Source organism: Capsicum annuum, chromosome 6 (genome assembly GCF_002878395.1).
Source record: "Capsicum annuum cultivar UCD-10X-F1 chromosome 6, UCD10Xv1.1, whole genome shotgun sequence".
Lineage (NCBI taxonomy): Eukaryota > Viridiplantae > Streptophyta > Magnoliopsida > Solanales > Solanaceae > Capsicum > Capsicum annuum.
The window spans coordinates 193019537-193043206 of NC_061116.1; the positions used below are offsets into that span (position 1 = coordinate 193019537).

The window sequence follows — 23670 nt, forward strand, 5'->3', positions numbered from 1 at the left end:
GTATAAAAACTGTATATTCAAGGTTTGTATATGATGTGTATAAAAATTGTATCAAAACTGTATATTTAATGTTCGTATATGATGTGTATAAAAACTGTATATTTAAGGTTTGTATATGATGTGTATAAAAACTGCATAAGAACTGTATATTTAAGGTTTGCATATGATGTGTATAAAAACTACATATTTAAGGTTTGTATATGATGTTTATAAAAATAGTATATTTAAGGTTTGTATATGATGTGTATAAAAGCTGTATTATATAGAATATATTTTCTATATATGATCTGTATAGAATTTGTATCATTATTGTATAGAATATGTATATCGATAGGATGTATATAAACTGCATAAATATTATATAAAGTTTGTATCCAAATGATTATTTTACCTAAATAATGTACAAAATATGTATAACCTCTTGACAAAAATAAAAGATACGAAAATAGTTTTAAAACATGTATGTGAGTCATTAAAATATGCTATTTTTAAAAAATTGTATTTCAAAAAAATACAAAATTTTATTTGATTACGACATTGTAAATTAGTATTTGATTATTTTAAAAGAAAACTACAAAATTTTATTTAATTATTTTATTTATTAATAGTATTAAAAAAAATACAGAAACATCAGTAAAAAAAATTAACTCAACCAAAATAAAAGAGAAAAGGAAGAAAACACAACTACCAGAAAAACAAAAAAAATAACAACGAAAAACAACAAAAAATAAATATAATTTTTATACTTTATATAATAATAATAAAAGAGGCAAAAGGAGCAACACCAAAAATAAAACAAAAAAGACAAAATCAGCACAATTTTTTTTTTTTTTTTTTTTAAATCAAAGTCAAACAAAGTGGCGAAGAAATGGCTAGGAAAAGGAATTTTGAATTCATGGCCATTTTTGTGTCTTTATTTTATACGAAAAAGGCCATTTTTGTCCTTCTCCCTTTCTTCTTCGCCTGGCCCCATATATATATATATATATATATATATATATATATATTTTTTTTTTTTTTCTTCAATTAACTTGGCCATCGATTCTCCGTATTTAAGAGGAAGGGGATGTCCTTTCACTGCTTCCAATTGAAAGAAAGGGTTTAACATACCTGGAAATTACCTTCTCTTTCCTTTTGCTTAATCCGTGTTTTATATGATGATCCAGAATAACTACTTCTCCTTCTTCTTCTTCTTCTTCTTCTTCTTCTTTATCAGTAATTTCTTGCATATTTATCCATGGCTTCCCAATACAAATCCACTCAAAAATGGGAATTTGATACCTTCTTGAGTTTCGCAGGACAAGATACCCGTGACAACTTTATTAGACCTCTCCATAAACGCCTACAAGAGACGGGAATAAGCGTATTCAAAGATGATGAGAAAGTTGGAAAAGGAAGATTCATTTTAACTGAACTCTTTAGCGCCATTGAGAATTCAAGATCTGCCGTTATTGTATTCTCGGAGAAGTATGCTTCATCCACCTGGGGCTTGGAGGAACTCAGCAAGATCAATGAGCGCATCGAAACCAAAGGACTCAAAATCGAAATAGCTTTGGTAGAGCACTGGCGAAACTTGAGGCGGAGCTACACGTTACTGATTTGGAAAAGTTACCGAGGTGGAAGGACGCTCTACGCAAAGCACCCAACTTTGCAGGTCCAGATGCTCGTAAAACTGCTAAAGGGTAAATAGCAGTTCAATCAAAATGTTGAAGAAATATAGTTATCTCAGACAAGCTAAAGGATTTAACTTTTAGTGTCCTACTAGTAAAATTGAACTCGTTGTATCAAATTGCCTATCTTATTCTTTTCATATTAATTCTAACAAGTTACTACTCCAATAGTTTACTTCTTAAAGTAATTTATGTAGTTTACACAGAAAAAGGATGTGGAGTTAAAGCTTTTGGACTCCAATAAAAAACTTTTAGATGAACTCTTTAACTGGAGTTGGGGAGGGATAGAATTCAGAATATAAAGATGTGTAGTTGGTTAAAAGTTACCACCTTTATATTTTCTTCTGATTTTTCAAAGTTGATTTAGCAATCTGCGACCTGGCCTCGTGTGATTTACCTGTCATTTTGGGTCTGAACTTTTCTGTCTAGTGGCGAACAAAAAACGCACAGAAACAATAGCGTCTAAGGGTGTGGTTTAGTGTTAACAAAGTAGGAGGAGAATTATGAGCTCTTTGTTTATTGCTGTCGAGTAAATGGCCAAAAACATCCCTTAACAATACCCAAAATTAAAGGAATCCTTACACTGTCACAATGAACAAAAAAAAGTACCTGAACTATCATAAAATTAGCAGGTTACATCCTCCTCGTACTTTCTTTTAGACGAATTAACGGTTTCATATCATGCACATTTGGATCTGGTATGGCTATTAGATATGTCTCAAATCCATGTCACATTTCTTGGTGCTTTCCTCTTGTATGTTGTCACTTCCCTTCTTGTTTTCTCAGCCACCTTCCCTGAATACCTAAAGACACTAGTGATGCTTTTGAATATTTTGGTGACTTTCGTAGGATCTGTGTCTTATCTATCAAAGATTGATGACTTTTGTAACACCTCAAACTTTCAGGCTAAGATTTGAACTATTATAGGTATGTAGATAGATCCGAACCGATGAATTTTATCTTACCTAAGTATGAAGGTCAATCCTTAAGTGTAAGAAGTGCATTGGATGTGAATTGAAGTCACAAGAAACCCCTAGCACAAAGTTGAGCTGAAAACTTCTCTATCGATTTAAGTTTTCGTATAAGTTTCTACTAGAGTCAACTTCAAACGAGCATTCCTCTTTGAATATGAAGAGTTATGTGGCCTATCACCCACCAAATTAAAGGTTTTTGAGTCTTTTGTCAATGCCACTGACCGCGCATCAATCCGATTCCCGAGTAAAAAGTTATGTGCGTTTTACTGAGGGACAATCATAATACAGGATACCGCCTGAAATGCCTGATGCGGCGTCCCAGGAGACGTTTTGGATGATGCAGCAAGCCTTTTGGGCAGTTGGTTCATAACGAGTAAGCCCCTTCGGGGGCAATTTCTTCTGGGACCTTTTATATACCCCCTTTCAAGATTAAAAAACCCTTTCCCATCAGCTATTTTTTTCCCATCATCTAACACCCCTCTTCCTCCTTTCAAACACAACACTCAAGAACTCAACAGAAATAACGCTAGAATCAAGTCTAGATCCTTCCGATTCTGATTTCAAGTTCTTCTCTGTATTTGAGGTATGTAAGACTGCTACTCCTACGGGATCCTTTGAATTTCTTTCTTCTCCAAGTCAAGTTATTTTCAAGATAAACTATGGTTGAAGAATTTTCCATAATCTTACCATTCAATTAAATTAGTCAAGAAAGTTCCTTGGAATGCGTATGGGTAAAACCCCTATTTCACGCTTTACTCTAATTTATGTCTATTTATGTGAACTTAATGCATGAACTTAAGAATTGAAAATGTTGTAGCGTATGAAATTATATAAATCCATGAACCTCTTGAACTTTTTACTACGAATCCCATGACTTCGACCAACATGAACCCCCAAAGTTGTGAAATTGCTTAAAAGATGGAATTTCCTTTATCCTTAATATGAATACCTTTTTGTTTACTCTCCGACGAAGATATTGTGATTTGTTTTTACCATTGGATTGACGGTGACTTAAATTAGAGTAAAGTTAGAGTAATATTAGATTTTCTTGGTTCCTTTTTTGAAGGGTGGAGTTGTTCACCTTACTACTACTAGTACTACAATATATTGCTTACATCAGTACAAAGTACACCAACATATCCAGTGTAATCCCACAAGTGGGGTTTGGGACTTTGGGGAGGATAGAGTGTATGCAAACCGTACCATTACCTCGTGGAGGTAGAGAGGTTGTTTCCGGAGGCCGTTCGTCTCGAGTACGACAAATGGAAGTAGGTATAAAAAGGAAAAATGACATTGAAGAAAACATAGCAACTAATTAGAGGAAACAACAACAAAAACAAAGAGTGTCATAGCCGAAACACAATAAATAATAAATGATGATAGAAATCTAACGCGATACACTACAAGAACAAGGCTATACTACAACATACACCACTTCACTACCTACTAACCCTTTACCCCAATCTACTTCCTCCACACCCTCCTATCTAAGGTGACTTGGTACATTATTTCAAATTGATATGCTTAATTTAATTGGCATCTCCATTCCCAATTCTTTTACTCTTTTAGAGAAACAGGATCTTAATGTCTGTTGTATGTTAGAGGGACGAATTGCTTGTGAGCTGGGCCATTTTATTTCCATTGTGGTTGGTTTAAATATCACTGGGAGTAATTACTCCCTCCATTCACTTTTACTTGTCACATCTGACTTGGCACACCCATTAAGAAAACAATTATTAACATGGTTATTTGCTATACTACTCTTATTAATTGATGTTTACTACTATTCTTTCTTGAAAACGGTTTGGAGAATAAACAATTAATGCTAAGGGTAAACATGAATATTTTTTTATCTTTTTTTGATATGTCAAAAGTGAAAATTAAAAATGAAAATCCATTTTAGAAATAAGTGACAAGTAAAAGTGAACGGGGGGAGTACTTGGTATTTTCCGCGAATATGAGTTCCTCTTCCCAAATCCCTGAGCTTGTGCTCTCCTCATCTTTGTTTGAATCAAATCCCTGAAAACTTAGTAAGATTCTTTCTTATCTTTGTTTGAATCAAATTAACAAAATATCCATTTATTTTAAGTTGGCAATAGGTCAAGTAAGGGTCCTTTTTGGAAATTGAATTTGCCGTTTTTATTTGGTTGGGAAATAGTGAACTGCTGTCATAAAGAACACAATTATTTCGCTAAATTATTTTTTTGACAAGAGTTGGATGTCAATTCGATGTTGTTTTCTTGCAAATGTTAAATATGTCTCGGTGTTGCATATGCTAGTATGTAGTTATTGCTTTATGCTTCTTATTAATGTATTACGTGCCGAATGTTTTATTCTATTTCTACTTGACACAGGGGTGAGGAAAAATGTATTGAACTAATTGTGAAGGAGATTTATCGTTGTGTGGAAGGGGGAGTTTCAACCATCATAAAATATCAAGTTGGAATTGAATCCCGTGTAAATAAAGTAGAGTCATTGTTGAAGGTTGGATTAGATGGTGTTCATTTTGTTGGAATATTTGGGAGAGCTGGTGAAGGAAAGACAACAGTTGCAAGAGCAATTTTTGACAAGATTTCTTGTCAGTTTGAAGGGTCTTGTTTCCTCACAAATGTTAAGGGGGTTTCAAATAAGCATGAAACTGAAGGCCTAAAGTATTTGCAGGAGAATCTTCTTTTACAAATCTTAGGGCTCGAACATGCAGTACTGCATCTAACAAGTGTAGATGAAGGAGTGAAAATGATAAGAACAATGCTTCGTTCCAAGAGGGTTTTAATTGTTCTCGATGAAGTGGATGATGACAAACAATTGGAATGCTTAGTTGGAAGGCGTGATTGGTTTGGCGATGGCACTAGAATCATTACAACTACTAGAAATGCAGATTTACTTCATAGCCACGATAAGCTATACTCTGTCCCAGAATTGGCTAGACATGAGGCTCTTGAACTTTTTAGCTGGTATGCCTTTCAGCAAGGCACTCCTAATAAAGAGTTTGAAAAGCCCTCTTTTTCTGTAGTTAATTATGCCAGTGGTCTACCCTTAGTTCTTGAGGTTTTGGGTTCTTTCCTCTACGGACGAGGCACAGAGGAGTGGAAAAGTACAGTAGAAAGACTCGAAGATACTGGTGGAGACAGAAACGTTGTTAAGCAACTCAGCTTAAGTCTGGATGGATTGGACGACGAAGATAAGAATATATTTCTTCATATCGCATGTTCCTATAAAGGGAAAAAAGAAAGATGATGTGATAACGACACTGAACAAGTTTGGCTTCAAATCAGAAATCTGCATAAATTTCCTTGCAAAAAAATTACTTTTATACATTTTAGAAGGAAGGATTGAGATGCATGATTTGATAGAACAGATGGGTCAACAAGTGGCTCATGATGTTCATCAGGACAAGCTACGGAATCTTTGGCATGATACTTACATAAATGTTGTTTTTCTAGAAAATCAGGTATGCATGTATATCCTCTAATGGTTTAGCGTATTGGAGATTTTCCATATTCTCTCCTCCATCATTTGTGCTTCAACAAGAAGTAGACATCGAGTATTATGACATATTTTAGCCCCTCCCCCAAACCCTTTTTTTTAACCATATGTCCGATTTATGAAGCCTCTCTTTTATATTTTGTACAATATATTGATTGTGTTTTTTTCTTTTTGCAAATTTATCCTTCCGCCTCACAAGCTGAAGAATAAATTTAACCACGCTACCCTTTCTTGTCCACACCCTTTTCCCCCCCTTTCTGCTTCTTCTCTTGATCGTGAAAAAAGAGACTTAGCGATTTGTGTGATACATGAACTATAGAAAATCAATATATATACATGTATTTTTCATTTACTAGGAAAGAGGGAAAGAAAAGATTTAAATTAAAATACATGAACTAGGCTAGGTACATGATAGAAGAATACCTATAAATACACTTCATAATAAAAAAACTATAAATACTAGGTACATAAGCCAAAATATAAGTCAAGTTGACAAAAGTTTACTTATCTTCAAAAGAAATTGAGTGATTGAAAGTGCTCCTCCCCTATTTTCCAACATCTTCTTCTTCTTAATTCTTCCTCCTCCTCCTTCATCTACTTCGTTTTGGTCTGAGGTTCAGGTGCAACAGTCCGAGCTTCAGCCAGCGGTTTGAAGTTCAGTTGCAGCAGTTTTGGACTTCAAATTTCAGACCACTGGTTTGAAGTTCAGGTGCAACATTTGGTCTAAAAGTCAGGTGCAGCAATTACTGGCCTGAAGTTCAGTTGTTACAGTTTTGAACCGATCTGTTCCTTTATGTTGGTTTTCTGAACATCAATTTATTAGAGAAGTGATGATGTTTTTGTGTTTACTGTGACAACTTATTATCCATTTCTTCCCTTGATTTTGACACCACAGATTTCACTTTAATTATTTTGGGATAAACAATTTATAGATAATTCATGTCATCAGATTTTTGTTTGTTTGCTCTATTTGTTTTTATTCTAAAGGAATTTCGTAGAAAAGATGTACCTAGAATGTGTTAATTAAGAAGTGTAATAATTAAAAGGCGTATTGGCGATATTGTAATTTATCTTGTATTAGTGATAAATAAGTCAAAATAACTATTTCAAATAAATTAGAAGGTAAGCCTAGTTCATAAATTGTATTTTCAACTATTTTGAATACCCTATACTCTATAAGGCTCTTCAAATAAAAAAGAAAAGAAAAAGACAAATCCTGTTTCCCGTTTCCCTGGAGATACCATCGCTCATTCATCTCATTATATTTTCTTTGGTATTCTTAATCCAAAAATAATGTACATATACTTTCTCCTACTTTTGCAGATTTCAAGAACTACATTCCCTGTGGCTTCCCAAAATGAATCAGCCAAAAAATGGAAATATGATGCCTTTTTGAGTTTTAGAGGGGTAGATACCCGTAGAACTTTTACTTCTCATCTCTACACCTGTTTGGAACAAACTGGATTTTGCATATTTAAAGATGATGTTATGCTTGAAACGGGAGACTGCATTGCAACAACACTGTTCAAAAGCATTCAGGAGTCGAGAATTGCCATTATTATATTCTCCAAGAACTATGCTTCATCCCATTGGTGCTTGGATGAACTCACTAAGATCATGGAGTGCGTTGACAACAATGGAACGACAGTCTTTCCGGTCTTCCTCGACATTGAACCATCAGATGTACGCAAGCAAAGAAATAGTCTTGCTAATGTGTTTGCCAAACACAAGACTACATCTGAACTAGAGAAAGTTGGAAAGTGGAAGGAGGCTTTGCGTAATGTAGCCAATATAGCAGGATGGGATGTTGCTAAATCTGCCAACGGGTGAGTTTTAGATTAAAGGACACCTTTTAATTTGATTCAAGTTTCATGGGACCTGTTCATTTTCTGGCTTATGCTCTGCAAAATTCTTAATGTTTTGCATGGTTTCCTGATTAAACTTTTTCATGAAAAACATGAAGGGTCAGTTTATTTATTTTTATTTTTGATCACTACAAAAAGATAAGGTTTTTAATTAATTAATTAATTAATTTGTAACTAGAATGTTTTTGAACCACTTTACCACTGCGCTAGAACTTTTCATCTTGTTAAAGAGATTTAACCGTTTACATATAACCAAATATATTATTTTTACCCTATTTGCACAGTGTACTTCCAACCAATGGTATTCAGTTGAAACCCCTTCCCTACTACTTTTGAACCACCTTTACCACTGCTAGGACTTTTCTTGTCAAAGAGATTTAACCAGTTACCTATAACCAAATAAATTTTTGTGCAGTATACTTTGAACAATGGATTCCGTTGAAACCCCTTCCGTCTACTTAGTTCCACCACTGATTTTAAGATAGAGAAATGTGGAACTGATAATGATGTTTTGGCTCAAGCTGTTGTTTTATATCGTCTTCTATATTTTGAACTTGAACTAGGAATTAAGAAGATCATTCAATGTCTTGTAATTGGCATCTCATTGAGGGCTCAATAAATGTCCTTACATTCTTTATGTAGGTTGAGTGAACTGCCTATGTATATGAAATCACGGGTAATCAAGTACAAGTAGTCTCAACCAACTTTAATTAATACATGAACAAACACTCAAACTTGGCCTCGGCAAGTAAGCACCCCAACTTTGAGTATGCTCATCTTGACACCTCAATTCATCTCGACTGTGTAAGGTGAACACTCCAACTTACCAAAATGATCATCTAAACACCTCCAAAATTTATGTCACGGTAGTGTCAAGTGCCCACGAGACATAGGGGAGATGCTGGAATATTTAGTTGTCAGTTGTGAGCCAGTTGACATGTGCGCTCTCAAAAGTTGGAATGCTTACTTATGAGGCCAAGTTTGAGTGTGTGTTTATGTATTATGCCTTTAATTTATGCTGCATAATCATTGTTTGAGCATTTTGTTAGATCAATTTCATTTGTAATTGACTAGCGGCCTGGTGGTCAGTGAATCAAAATACCTGGTGATTCTTCCCTTTTCATCTGACCTAGCTTTGGTGGACAGAGTTATTTGATATCTGTTTCTGGTGGGAGGTGGCAGGCATCTCATGATTTTATCGAGGTGCGCGAAAGCTGGCCTGGACACCACGGTTATTAAAAAAAATTAGAATTCTTCGGTAAGTCTCAAATTCAGGATCATTGCTGCGTGAATTTCCTGAGTTTAGCCCAAATCGTTTTCTGCCTTTTCTCACTTTCAAAGCAGCATAAGAAAATAATCTAGAGATAAAAAGACTTCACCAATGAGCTTATCATCCATCAGTAAATAAGCTGACTACTGTGTTCAAGCTCGAGCTTTTGAAGTATCGATTGATCGCTGCTCAAGCTATGTAAGATTTGTATGACCTGGCTTTTTATATAAAAACATTTATGTTGAGGGGTATTTATTTCTTGCACATGTAACTGAAGTTCCAATATTGCATCGGATAGACTTGCGGGTATATTGCCTTCACTCTCAGCTATATGCTTCAAATGTTTTACTCTTTATAATTACAGGGACTGGGGAGAATGCATTAAGTTGATAGTCAATCAGGTTTCTCTGAATATGAATGCAACACAAGCATCAAAAAGAAGGGAAATCATAGTTGAAGGTTGAATTCGATGGTTTTTTTTTGCTGGGTTACGCGGATAGGTGGATTGCCGAAGCTGACTGTTGCTAGAGATATTTTTGGCATGCTCTGGTCAATTAGAAGGGCCTTGGGAATTGTTTATAGATGATTTTCTACCATGGGATTGCTTTGCTTTGTACATAATCCGTGAAGAGCTGTATTTGATCTCCTCCACAAATTTTCAGTTGATTAAGAACAAACTTTATGAAACAGTGCATTGATGCTACAGGCACACATGAAACATAACTGACGAGAATCAAAGATTTAAACTGTCTTGCCCTGATATATGGATGGAACAGTTCATTTTTGTGCTGCCGTTCTGCTTTTTAGTTTGGCACAATTCAGTAGCTTTAGCCTAAATTTTTGTATTTTTGTTGAAAGGTTCACTTTAATATATGTTGATTATTTCAGAACTCAATAATCAACTTTTTCTATAATCTGAACCCTATAAATTCAGCATCAGCAATGCTTCTGTCCGTATTAAGTGATAACTTCCTTTGTGAAGTCTTATTTTTTCTTGACGATTTTTCTTCCTAGAACACTTAGATCTTTATATTCATATTCAAAGAAGAAAACTGAAAATATGAATGAATGAATAAGGTCAAGGCACACTGTACAAGTGAAAGATTTGGGTAGGAAAAATCCAATTATCGTCTGATAGGAAAAATTTGATCCAAAAATAAAAGATTTATGTCAATACACCTCAAAAGCTTTGGGTAGAGAATAAAGCACGCTATTGGAGCCAAAAATCCCAAATAGTGCTCCTACGTTACTTTTTAGTTGTCTATAAAAAAAATTAATTAGGAAGGTACATTGATTCGTATATTTCTTATTAATAGGGAAAAAATTACGGGCTGACCATTTTTTTTTAAAAATGGCCACAATTTGTACAGGGGGACAATTATAGCTGGTCGGTTAATTTCCCTTTTTAGCCATTTGGCCTAATTGGGCACATGCAATTATATACTCAATTGATACACTTATATACTATATTGATACACTTTTTAAAAAAGAGAAAGAAAATTCTATGCAAGCACATGCAGTCCCTTTACTCAATTGATACTCTTTTATACCACATTAATACACTTTTATACTACATTGATACACTTACATTTTTAGAATGCAATTAGAAACTATATAGAGTCTTATCAAATATGTATCTGAATAATAATTGTATAGAATGTGTATAAAAATGCTACAATTAATATACAGAATATATATGTGTATAGAAACTGTATCATTATTATATATAAATATATATCTTTAACAATCATATTATATTAAAAGTATATGATATTATATTTTACTGTATAAATAAGTAAAACTAAACAAAAAAATAATATATTATTTTAATAATGTTGGTGAATGCAAAATAATCTGAAAAAAAAAAAGCCATTACTTAATTGTTAAAAGAATAAAAAAGAGTAGAATCTATTTCTTTCCACACCCAAGCACATCCTAGTTCCATTTCTTCAAGTTGAACATAAAAAGAAAAAAGGAAAAAAATAGTGAAAAACAAACAAAAAAAAAATAGAAAGAAAGAGGAATGCAACATCCAGGGCCATTTTGGTGGAAATGGCTACTATATAGTAATATGAATTCAAGGGTCATTTTGGTGTAAATACTTTGACCGATCGATCATTCTCATCCTTTTCCCTTAATTCTTTGATCTTTGTTTATTTATTGTGGCAAAGTTTAAAAAAAATAAATAAATTAATTCCCTTTTTGAGTTTTTAAATTTGCAAATATCCCATCCATTCAATTTTACGTTGTTACATTGGATTTGACATAATTATTTTACTATGCAATCCTATTAATTGTTGTTTATGTTAGACCTTGAAAAATGCTTACGGGAATGAATAATTAAAGATTAAAACCCGAAAAAGAATTATCGAACGGTGGGAGTATAAAACTAAGTTTTCCATTTTGCCCCTCTCTTATACATTTTTCTGTAACATAAAAAAAAGAGCCGCCGCAAGGTTTAAAAATTTTGGGTTTTAGCTTAAACCCTGTGCTTCAATTCCTCTAAATATATAAAGAAATCAATTTTCTTGAAAAGGGTTTAATCTTTGTTGTGTTTTAGCATAAACCTTTTGCTTGAATTTGTCCAATTTTGAAGGATGGGAAAGAAATCAGGGAAGTTCAAGAAGAAGGAAAACAGCTATTCAAAGAAATCAAAAATTGATTTTTATAATGAAGATGATGATATGATGAATGATGCTATTGATGCCTGTAAAGTTTTTCCCTTTTTAAATATAGTATATACTCTATTTACTATTCTTTATTGAGTATATTATGTTGTTTTATTATTTTTTTACCCAGTTTTTTCTTCAAGAATTTAGCTAAGTTACCGTTAGATACAAAAAATCCTGGACCCCATTTGTGGGATTATACTGAGTATGTGCGAAAAATGGTAACTTTAGTGAGAAATTTACTGAAAAACAAAGAAGATATGTTGTTGGTGTAGCATTATTTCTTGTAAGAATTTAGCTCGTTTGGAGCCGGAGTCTATCGGAAATAGCCTCTCTAGCTCACCTTTGAGGTCTTGGTACGGACTGCGTATACTTTCCCCTCCCCAGACCCCACTCTGGTGGAATATACTGGGTATGTTTTGTTATTGTTGTCTTGTAAGAATTTAGCAAAGTTAGCATTAGATACAAAATCTCCCGGACCCCGTCTGTGGGATTATACTGAGTATGTTGTTGTTGTAGCATTAGATGTAAGAAGATATGTGCAAAAAATGGTTTCTTTTAGTGAAAAAATTACTTTTTTTGAGTTCACTGATGGAGGGATTTTGAGTTATACATATTAAGTTTCTAGAAGGGCCGCATTGAAGTAATGGGTAAAGCATTCGATACAACGAGAAGATGCACAAAATGTTTTTTTTTAGGGAGAAATTTACTTTTTTGAGTCTTCTGATGGAGAGAGAGCAAAGATCGAGCTAATTGTTTGAGTTTATGGTTTTTAAATTTGAAAAAAATGCAGCTTGTTGGGCTCTTGATACATTAGATACATATTAAAGTTGATTTTTCATTTTTTTCTTCTAAGAATTTAGCAAAGTTAGCATTGGATGCAAACCCGATGTGCGGGATTATACTGATTATGTTGTTATAGCATTAAATAAAAGAAAATATATGCAAAATAGGTGTTTTAGTGTGAAATTTACTTTTGTGAGTTCACTGATGGAGGGATTTTGAGTTTGCAGCTTACTTAGTTCTTGATACATTGATTATACTTATTAAGTTTCATTTTTTCTTCTAAGAGTATAGCAAAATTAGCATTAGATACAAAAACTCCCAGATCCCATTTGTGGGATTTCACTGATTATGTTGTTGTTGTAATATTAGATTCAAGAAGATATATGCAAAAAATGGTCTTTTTAAGTGAGAAATGTATTTTTTTGAGCCACTGATGTAGGGATTTTTGCGTTTATGGATTCTTATTAATTTGATTTTTTATTTTCTTCTTCTAAGAATTTAGCTAAGTTAGCATTGGATTCGAAAATCGCAGATCCCATTTGTGGGATTATACTGATTCTGTTTTTGTTGTAGCATTAGATACAATAAGATATATGCAAAAAGTGTTTTTCTTGATGAGAAATTTATTTTTTCTAGTACACTGATAAAGACTTGGCTAGTATTTTGAGTTAAGAGATTCTAAATTTCTTAAAATGCAGCTTATTGGGTTCTTGATACATTATTTGTACACATTACATAGACTTTTTAAATACAAATACGCGATTGAGACAAAGCTATCGGGTTCTTTTGAATCCGTAGGCGAAGCTATAGCTCTGCGCCCGAGGCCGAAGGCGAGTATTAGTAAAAATGGTTTTTTTAATGTTAAAAATAATTCTTGTTACTGATCTGTCCCGAGGGTGAGGGCGAGTGTTGGAAAAAAAACACTTTTTTTATGTTAAAGAATTTTTCTGTTACTGATCTATTTGGTTAATTTCTAGTTCATGAAAAGAGAGATATCATTCCGCTTGATGTTAATGAAGATTCTGCAAAGTCCGATGAGGATAATGAGCATCCCGTGTATGATCTTAAGGTGATACTGGGTTTTCTTTTGCAAGTTTTATCTTTATACTGAAGGTTTATAAACTGTATTAACTAATTAGACTACTAGTTTGATGTAAAGCAAGTCAACTAATTTCTCAAGGCTGGGGAACTGTTTCCTTTGCATAGGAGGATGAAGATGAAGAGGATGAAGATGATGACTTTGATGATGCTAAACTTACCGGCCTTGGTGCTAAAAGTATGCAATTAGATTCAAACTTGTGACTGCTTTTTGTTATTGAAATGAAATGCTTTTTGTTGAATTGCCTATCCTGTTTCTTTGTTATGAAGTTCTTCTTTGATATTCCCTTTGAATTCTTCTGAAGGCAACATAGAGCATAACATTGATTTAATATTTATTTTAGGAGTTTCCTCTCCCAACAAAAGGGAAAGAAAAAGGAAAAAGCAGAAGACAAATATATCAGTTTTTACTTCTTAACTTCTCATCGCAACATGACAATTTAAAACAGACTTCTCAAGTGATTAAATTTAAATATTATTTAATGGATGAAAATGGAGATTTTTTAAATCCCTATCCACGTCGTAACATTATTTTAAATTCATTCAATGAATTGGTCTTTTCTCCATCTCAATTGTTGTGAAGAGACATCTAAAATAATTAGTCTTTGACAGTTTATTTGTGAAAATGTATGCATAAGCTTTTGAAAATGCATGTGGGGTGGTGGTGAGAAGGATTAATGCAGTTTCTAGTGTTTGATTATTGAAATGATGCTAATTATGTCAGAGATTAAATATTAATGGTGCCTTTCTACTTCTCCTGAAGTTGTGGTATGGATTGCGTACATCTTAGCCCCCAGACCCCACTACGTGGGAATACACTGGGTTTGTTGTTGTTGTTGTTGTTGTGTTCAATAACTGTGTAATATAGCACGAAGCTCAGTAGGTCTAACCACTAAGTTACTATTTCTACGGTGGCTCCTAATTTTGAGTTTCTCTGAACTGAGCTACTACACATAGACAGCAGAAGGACGACTCTTTCCATTCTCATATATTTATTGAATTAATAAGCTGATTGGTTTCCTTCCAATTCTGGCTTTTACATCTCTTTTGGTTCTTGATCTCTTAATATTTGCCTCTTTTTTGCTGTCTTTCCTGGGATCTTCTGGTTGTGGAAGTTTTTAGTATCTAATTTGAGTACCTATTTTTTACTTTAGTTGCAAGGACACAGAAATATTTAAAGGCTACTATGGGAGGGGTTGAGGATCAAATGCATGATGAAGCTGAACAGGAGAAAGAAGAGGGGCATCTGTGGGGAAGAGGAAAGAATATCTATTATCAAAATAAGGAGGTAGCATTTCACGTAATTATTTGCTGAACTTTTATTTTTTTATGACATTATATACGGTATGCTTGGAGAAGCCAATACTTTACTGGCTCTAGAAACAACAATGTGATGTCAGAGGAGTATCCTCTCCTTACCGTTTCAACAGTACCTGTAACATAGTTCTTCTATCATGTCGTCATTTGCATGCAATTGTTGATGTCACTTGAACATTTTTGTTTGCTAGAATGTTGAAGAGTCAAGTGATGAGGACCTTATTGCCGAGGAGGAGGCAGAGGTGTTGAGAATGCAGCAGAAAAAAGCTAAATCCTTATCTGCAGAGGATTTTGGTATTGAAGATGATGATGACCTCACATTTGAGGTGAGAAATTCAATTTCTATACTACGTTCATTGGATGATGATGAACTCACATTTCGAGGTTGGAAGTGGAGTTTTATGTGGGTAACATTGCAGGAAATTTTGGCCCAAGGGAAACCTGGATCAACAGTTTCTATAGATGGAGAAGCCAAAAATGAAACTGGCATTGCGTATGAGGAAGTGCAGAAGGATTTGAATGCTTTGACAAAAGAAGAGCAAATGGATGTTGTCTATAGGTGAGATTCTCTGTCTTGCATATGCTAATTTCAGGGAATAATGTTGCTTCTTTTAAGTTTCATTGCTTGACATTATCGACGATGTTATGTAATATCACCAAGCATCATGATAATATCAGTATAGAAAAAGGAAGGTACATAAGTTTCAATTACTATCATTTGCCATGATTCTTGCTAGCATCTTTTATTAAGTTCAAATTTAAATAGATATCAGTACGTTCTCAATAATCAAGAAAACAAACAGAAGAGAAAAAGGGAGGTGATGGACTATGTTTTCGTACTGAACAGTATGTGCTTAATTTACTGCTATAGGTGGTGGAAGTTGATTAAAACAACATACCTACTGTAGTACCTTATCCTTACCTTTGTTGTGGAAGTTGACAAAGAATGAAAACTCTTTTGTGCTGTTCAGTTCAGACTCCAATAATGACAATTATATTTGTGGACCCATTTCTGCAATATCCTCAATTTGACCATTGAAAAATGGATCATGGTATGTATTGTGTGAGAGGTTTCAGTAGGAAGTTTTAATTGTAAGCTGCTGTTCCTGTTAGATGTCTGATCTGCATGGAGATGGCGAATTTGAGAATATTGAACACCATACTAAGCAAAGAAGCTTACTGATGAAGATAAGGAAATTGGATCTCAATGACACATTTTTGATAATGCATTGTGGGAGACTTTTGATCGTGCAACAGAAGAAAGCTAGAAGGTGCATGCCTTGTGTCACATTGTTATCAATGGCTTTGTTGAGGCGAAGTGGTAGGACAAGAGTGTGTGTACCTTAGAATGCCAGAAGATCGTAGAAGTGGTCCACTAGATGTTTGTAACCTCTGCATCTATTTTCTTAAATGTGCCTCTTAAGCTTTTATTTGTATTGGGACCGTGTAGAACAAGGTGGGTAGAATTTGAGTCACAAGATCAAGATGCTGTTAAGTATTCAACGGTAGTTGTCTCAGGTTCTAACCCCATCGAAGGCAAAATTATTTGGTAATTTGATTTCTTTCCACCCAATACCTACGTTGGCGGGAGGTAGCATGTACCCTGTGAAGTTGATGGAAGTGTGCACAAGCTGGCCCGGACATCATACTTAATTAAACAACAACAAACCCAGTGTGTATTCCCATTCCCAGCAGACGAAGTAGAGAGGCTGTTTCCGATATACCCCCGGCTCAGGACAAATAACAGTATTGAATAGATAGAAACAACACCACACTTAATTAAAAAAGTATTCAAAAGGTAGCTATCTACAAGGAGGCATAGGAGTCAGGGAGCTACATCAGAGGTGTTGATGTGTTCACTTCAACATGGGAGAACTAAATGGAGCTTTTACAAGATCCGAGGATTCACTCTATAGTTCAGTCCATGATACATAAATGAGATTACCAAATATCTAGTTAGTCCCAGGACGAGATCATTGAATATGTAGTTAGCCCCCTGTTGAATTTATTGTACAGAATCAGAATTGTTCAGTTGAACTGTCCATTCGTCACTGCATAGTGGCCTTCTTTTATGGCATTCTACATCGCATGCTTGTGATTAATTAGATTCGAAAGTTAAAATCTTCGATGTGCATGTCTCCTACCTTCATTGGCTAGATATTATCTATCAGGTGTTGCGAAGATTTTATTTTGCAGGTTAGATCATGCTTCTGACTCATTTCTCAGAAGATTACTAAAAGGTTATGCTTCTGACTCGATGACCTTCTTATGATAACAGTTCTGCACCTGAATTGGTTGGTTTGCTGTCTGAGCTTGGTGAAGCGCTTGAGCAGCTCGATAACAAAGTTAATCCCCTACTCAAAAAGGTATGTGCTTTATGAAATACCACTAACTATACTGTTGGAGTCCCACATCGCTGGGTTAAAGGGTCCTTGGTCTCCTTGGACAATCCTCCGCTCATGAGCTAGCTTTTGAGGTTGAGTTAGGTCCAAGATCCATTCTTTACATATACGTCAGTTAGTATACTAACTGGAAGCTGCTGTGGAAGATACTTGTCTAGGTGCTTCTCGCCAGATGCTAAATTTTATCTCCATTGTGAAACCCACATGTACATTTTAGACGTGCTTGTCTGTGGTTCCCTTCAACAGTTTGGGGTTCTTCCGTCAAAATCTTTATAGTTAGTTACACGGGATCGATTACTGACAAGTATAGTTGAAACAATGAGAGTTGACTCATATAACGATGGAACTAGCTGCTCTCCTAGTTAGAAACTAATGCAGTTTTTGGTAAGATAGTTTGATCTTGGAATGATATTGCACCTGTCAGTGTTAACTTCCATTTTTTCTCTATTAAGATTAATGGGAAGAATATGATAAAAGACGGGATGCACTACATTGAGGTGAAGAAGCTGCTTCTGCTGTCATATTGCCAAGCTATCACTTTCTACCTTCTTCTCAAATCTGAGGGTCAACCAGTGCGTGATCATCCAGTCATTTCACGCCTTGTGGAGATCAAGAATCTGTTGAATAAGGTTACAACTTTTACTTAAGATTAAAACAACGAAACATGGACAAATTACTGCTTGCCAGTTTTTGTTAATTCTGTTGATATTATTTGCTGGAAAATCAATCACTTGATTATGGGGTCTTTATATGCATAATTGACGAGATAAGACTGCTTCATTTAATCCATGAGATATATGCTAAGCAAGTGCTCATGCACACATGTTGTAAACATTTAGCCTGACCACATCATATGGTAATATCAGTAGACTTGCGATATAAAGGTACCATTAGCTGTTACAAATGGAAATATTAACACAAACTATAATTAGTGTAGTTGTTTAGCTCATGGAAAAAGTTAGAGGTCTCTTATTATCTAGTTCATACTTATAAATAATTTCTATATGTTTGATACAGTTTCAATTCTCTTAACCCACCCTCGTTTAAAAGTTTATGCCACTATGTTTGCATCTGGGCTGTTTCATCTCAGTGTTAGTCTGGATTTGTTTCTTCATCCATCTGTAGCTTCTTCCTCCCTTTCCTTTTTTCTATCTTAAGGAACTTGATGAAGTCGGATCCAGCATTCAAGTGCTTTTTCATTACTGAATTTAGCCATGGGAAATATGTTAAAAGTGTAAATTGTATCACACAGATAAGGTTTATTTTATTTTTCAATGATATGTACTTCAATTTTAATATATGTGTATGTATAAATAAGTGAATAACTCGATCTGCAGTGCAAACTCTTTTCCTCTACATTAGAAGCTGAATGATGTCTTTCTCACCTTGTGCCCCATGTGACTGCACGTGGATAATTTCCTATGATTTCCTTCCTGTCCCTCTATTATCCATTCTCCCAAAAAGGATTCAGCACTATATTCCACCCTCCTGCCAGCCTTTCACAAGCTTTCAATGTGACATCTTTCATTTCTCTGAAGATCCATCGATGCCTTCACAAACATTCAGCTCTTAAAAATGGATTAATTCTCTTTGGTGTTCTGCTGTTCCACATAATATGGAAAGGAAAATCTCTTTTTTCCTATTCTGCAGTTATTTGTAAATAGACATAACTATTCCTACCATCCCCAACTGGATCATCGTTTCCGTATCCAAGTATCCTTCCTTATTCTTTCATGTTGTTTTACAAAAAGTTAAATCCTTAGATTTCTACTCTTGCCCCTTTTTTCTCTTTCCTTATCTTATAATAGTCGTATCTGGGTGGGTTTGTGCGCACCTCGACTAGCTCCACGGATACCTTCTACCTCCAATGAATACCGGGTAACTCTCTGTCTACAAGGCTTAGACGGATAGGAAGAAATCACCTGGTGCTTTTGCCTCCATGGGGATTTGAACTCGAGACCTCATGGTGCTAAATACACTTCATTGACTACTAGGCGACACCCATGGATGCCTATTGCATAGTTCTTCTCAAGTGAATACCCCATAGAATAGTCTCCAGCCTTCTTTGTTTATTTGATAGACTAAAATCTGTCTGTCTAGCATGGCTAGCTAAACTCATTTATCAAATAAGTTAAATGCGGGGACTTCCGTGGATGGATTCTTTTTATTCTTGAAGCATGTTTTCTCAAGTCAGAGAGAATTTGAAGTGGAAATAATATGTAACTTATCATAACCTGACATATCAAAATTTTTCAATCATGTACTGAATTGGCACATTTAGGTTGTTTAGATGCTAAGTGATGTTGCTAAATAGTTGCTAAGTCCTTCCTGGTTCTTTTGCTTATTCGATTCTTGTTAGCTTCAATGCATATACCCTGCTCCTCTCTTCCTATCTCTCTAGATGTTGACAAAATTAATTTATGCAGATGAACGAACTTGATGGACATCTTCCTTCTAATCTAGAAGACTTGTTGCACAAGAATGTTGATAATATAACTAGTGTAAAGTTGGCGGGAAGGAACTTGGATTCTGAACCTCTTCCCATTAGTGACAAACTTTCCGTGGCATCAACTGATATTCAAGAAGCAGAGGTAATTCCAGTTTGATTCATCTCATTTTGTTGCTCAAGCATCAGTTTTTGTCGTTCTTTTATTTGGGCTGATATTGAATGAAAACCTTTTGTAGTTTTTATCAAGCAACTATATAGAATTGAGTCTAATTTTTTTCATCGTTTTAGCCTCATGAAGCTGAGTTGGTCGAGGCAAATGGTTTAAAGAGTCAACGGAAAAGCAAATCAAAACGCAAACGTCAGGTAAATGGTGTTTGTATCTAATCACACTCCGTTTTTCTTATCAACCATCAGCAGGCGAGTCCACTGTCACTGTTATAATAAGAATCTATGTGGCACCAGATTAGTGACAATGTCATTGTCATTTTGATTTCTAGCAACTCTTTCACCCGTCACTAGCAACTCTATGTGTTGCAAGATCACCAGATCTCTTCTTCTCTTACCAGTAAGATGTAGATCAAATTAACTAATATTAAGGAATTGTGGCAGGATGATCAAGTTGGTATCCAAAGTATGGAAATGTTAAAAGTGAGAGCTTCCCTTGAGGAAAAATTGAAGCAGACAGGTGTCTTAAGTTCCATTGCACGAAAACATGAAAAACAAAACAAACGCTCGCGACTACTGAATGGGTATCAATTTGCTTCACCATTTATTGCTCCATCTACCTCTTCGGTTTATCTGCATAACTTTATGTAATCATGAAATTACTGATCGGAAGTCCAATGAATTATATGCAGGATGCTGGCAACTCCTGATGATTTTGGTGATGATGCCATGGGTGCTGGAGATGATCGTGAGATACGAAGTTTAAACAAACTTTCTAGGCTTCTAACTCCTCAAGTAGCGAGATCCAAGGTGTGGATCACATATGCTTTAATTCTATCTTTTTTGAGTTTTCATGCAAATAAAATCCTGTCTATATGGTTGTATGAGCCTGCACTTGAGATTGATTCTCTGTTCTTATGGAATTTGACAGTCTTTATCTTTTGTCGCCATAGGATGAAGTTGTAATTTGTATTATTTCAGTCGTATTCGGCTTCATTTCACTGGATGCTATTGTTGATTTTTTAGTTCTCCACTGTGCTTATCAGAGTGAAGGCAACCGTATTTCTACTGTTTGATGTCACAGCTTTCTAATTTGTGTAATTAGGATTATTTTGAAAGGCCTCCATGTTGGGCACATGTTGTGTTTAATTGCTCTTCATCTTCGGGTTCCAAAAATCTTGATATACCCTTCCACAAATATCTTTATTACGAGATCGAAGAAATGCAGTGTGATTGAATAATTATATTATGATAAGTATTATTCTCTTGGAAGGTAATTTCTGGTGATGATGATTTACCAAAACGAGATGACATTGGAGAAAGGAGAAGAAAGCATGAACTGAGAGTTCTAGCCGGAGCTGGAGTTGAACCTTCTGATGTTGTCAAAGATGAGACTGGTGACCATGTGAACGATGATGTTGCTACTTCTGATGATAGTGAAATCGACCCAGATTTGGAATTCTATAGAGAAGTCGAAAAAAAACATTCAGCTAAGCTTGCTGCTAAAGAAAAGATGTATTCCAGGTTAGACTCAATATTGTTTTAAGATTGTTAAAGCAAAGCTCATTCAAGCATATGCTAAATTACTTTCTCGTGAAAGATTTCGTGGATGTTCCCATCAATATGGATTATAATGTATTGTCCTTCCTAAGTCCTGCATTTGCTTCTATTTCAACGACATCCCATCTCTTATCTGCTTGCCTATTTCCAATTAGTGCATAACCCCGAAATCCACATGCATTTTGCTCACTTTGATTCACTTAATTCACCATAATTTGCTACTGTAGTTCCCCAGCTGCGCCAGAAACGCTTGTAGATGGGAAGCGCCAGATAAATTACCAGGTATGACATATTAGCTTACGCTACCAGTCGCAATCACGATGTTGGTTTCTTTCTGTTTCACTAAAATCGTGTTACTTGATTTTCTAGATGGCGAAAAACAGAGGCCTTACTCGTATTCGTAAGAAGCAAGATAAAAATCCAAGGAAGAAATACAGGGTAAGTGGCTAAAGCAGAATTACTTGTGCTTGAAAGAACCAGGTTCCTGATATAACAATGTTTACGAACACGTCTTTATCTCTTTCTCTCTCTCTCTCAGGGGAAACATGAGAAGGCTCAGCAACGCAGGGCGGGCCAAGTTCAGAAAATGAAGAAACCAAGTGGTCCTTATGGTGGAGAAACTACAGGAATCAATGCTGGTATTAGTCGAAGTATCCGATTTTAAGGGATAGGTTCTTACCTCCCCTCAAGCGCTTACCGGTAAGACCTCATCACGTGATGTGTGGGTTAGGCACACGTGCTGAGTTTGTATACTTCCATAGGCAAAACCTTAGTATTTAAGTGAAGAAAGGTAGAGCGGTGTATCCATTATTCACCAAGTTCCAAACCTTGTCTCACACTGGCCCTCGAGTTTCGAACGTTGTGTCACAAGAGATGGTTTTTCCGGAAGTCCTCTTTTTGTGGTTAAAATTAGTTTTTTTCTTCCTTCCAATTCTGTCCCCCCTTAAGATGGGAGTGGAAAGGCAGGCATGTATAAGATGAACGTGAACTGATTCTTTTTTTTCTTTTTTCTTTTTATATATAAGCAGTTTTACACATGAAAAGGGTCATGGTAAGTGCCTCGTGGAATTAGTCGAGGTGTCTAAATTGGTCCGAATATCAGGGTTACTGAAAAAAATGAGCTAGAGACTTTCGGATATTTTGCATTTGTTCCTGCGAGCGCACCTTTTTTTGAGATTTAGGAGCTGTTTGGACATGGTAAAGTTTGCTTCTTTATCAACAAAACTTTTGAAATATTGTTTGGTCATCATATACTGGAATGCGTTTTTGGTTAATTTTTGAAGATGTGAGTTATGCAAATTTAGCAAGTTTAAAAAGAGTTTATGTAAAGTATTCACTCAAAAAACTTCAGTTAATTACGAAAGGACTCACTAAGCGAGTTAGTATCTCAAATGGTCACTCAATTAAGGTATTTTATTTCAGAAAGACATTCAATTTTGATTTTTACTCCAAAAATGACTCAATTGTACAAAGTTATTTATCCAATTTAATTATTAATTTTTTATTAAAATTTGCTTACATAAAATTTTTATTGGAAAAGAAAATTCGAAAAAATAAAAAGATATCCATTTAAATCAATCAATATTCGCTCTTGTTCCCCCCAAAAATTGTCTTACCCCCAAAGTGTTTCTGTCTTCGCCGCCTCTCTCTCATTATGTTTACCATTATTCAAGAATGTCTCAACTAGATAGTCACTTATTTCACATTGAATCTAGATCGTCTTCATGCTTAGTTCTCTTACATATATTAGACCCCAACTTAACATACTTGATTTAAATAAAGTAGAAACTACCCGTTTGATAATAATTTTTTTTCCTTTTTTTCCAGATTTTTTTTTTCACTTTCCCAAAAATTGTGATATTTGACCATAAGAATTTAGAAAATTATTCCGGAGTTAGATTTCAAAAGTGAAAACAATTTTTTGTTGTTTTCACAATTTTTCACTTCCATTTTCAACTT

General features: G+C 34.9%; 3 protein-coding genes across 3 annotated transcripts; all 3 read left to right on the plus strand.

The window, feature by feature from the left end:
- Nucleotides 1-1237: 1237 nt before the first annotated feature.
- LOC107855795 (disease resistance protein RUN1-like) lies at nt 1238-5661 on the plus strand. The gene is made up of 4 exons (XM_047414492.1): nt 1238-1682; nt 2331-2424; nt 4999-5598; nt 5658-5661. The coding sequence occupies exons 1-4, from the start codon at nt 1238-1240 to the stop codon at nt 5659-5661; spliced, it is 1143 nt and encodes a 380-aa protein (XP_047270448.1).
- Nucleotides 4999-10201, plus strand: LOC107855874 (TMV resistance protein N). The gene is made up of 3 exons (XM_016700883.2): nt 4999-6095; nt 7454-7956; nt 9630-10201. The coding sequence occupies exons 1-3, from the start codon at nt 5808-5810 to the stop codon at nt 9727-9729; spliced, it is 891 nt and encodes a 296-aa protein (XP_016556369.2). The 5' UTR covers nt 4999-5807; the 3' UTR covers nt 9730-10201.
- Nucleotides 10202-11364: 1163 nt separating this feature from the next.
- LOC107855862 (something about silencing protein 10) lies at nt 11365-23010 on the plus strand. The gene is made up of 16 exons (XM_016700870.2): nt 11365-11974; nt 13698-13789; nt 13927-13996; nt 14973-15106; nt 15327-15461; nt 15555-15694; nt 17414-17501; nt 17990-18166; nt 19964-20128; nt 20275-20349; nt 20596-20735; nt 20844-20961; nt 21425-21675; nt 21939-21993; nt 22081-22149; nt 22250-23010. The coding sequence occupies exons 1-16, from the start codon at nt 11863-11865 to the stop codon at nt 22373-22375; spliced, it is 1947 nt and encodes a 648-aa protein (XP_016556356.2). The 5' UTR covers nt 11365-11862; the 3' UTR covers nt 22376-23010.
- Nucleotides 23011-23670: the final 660 nt, after the last annotated feature.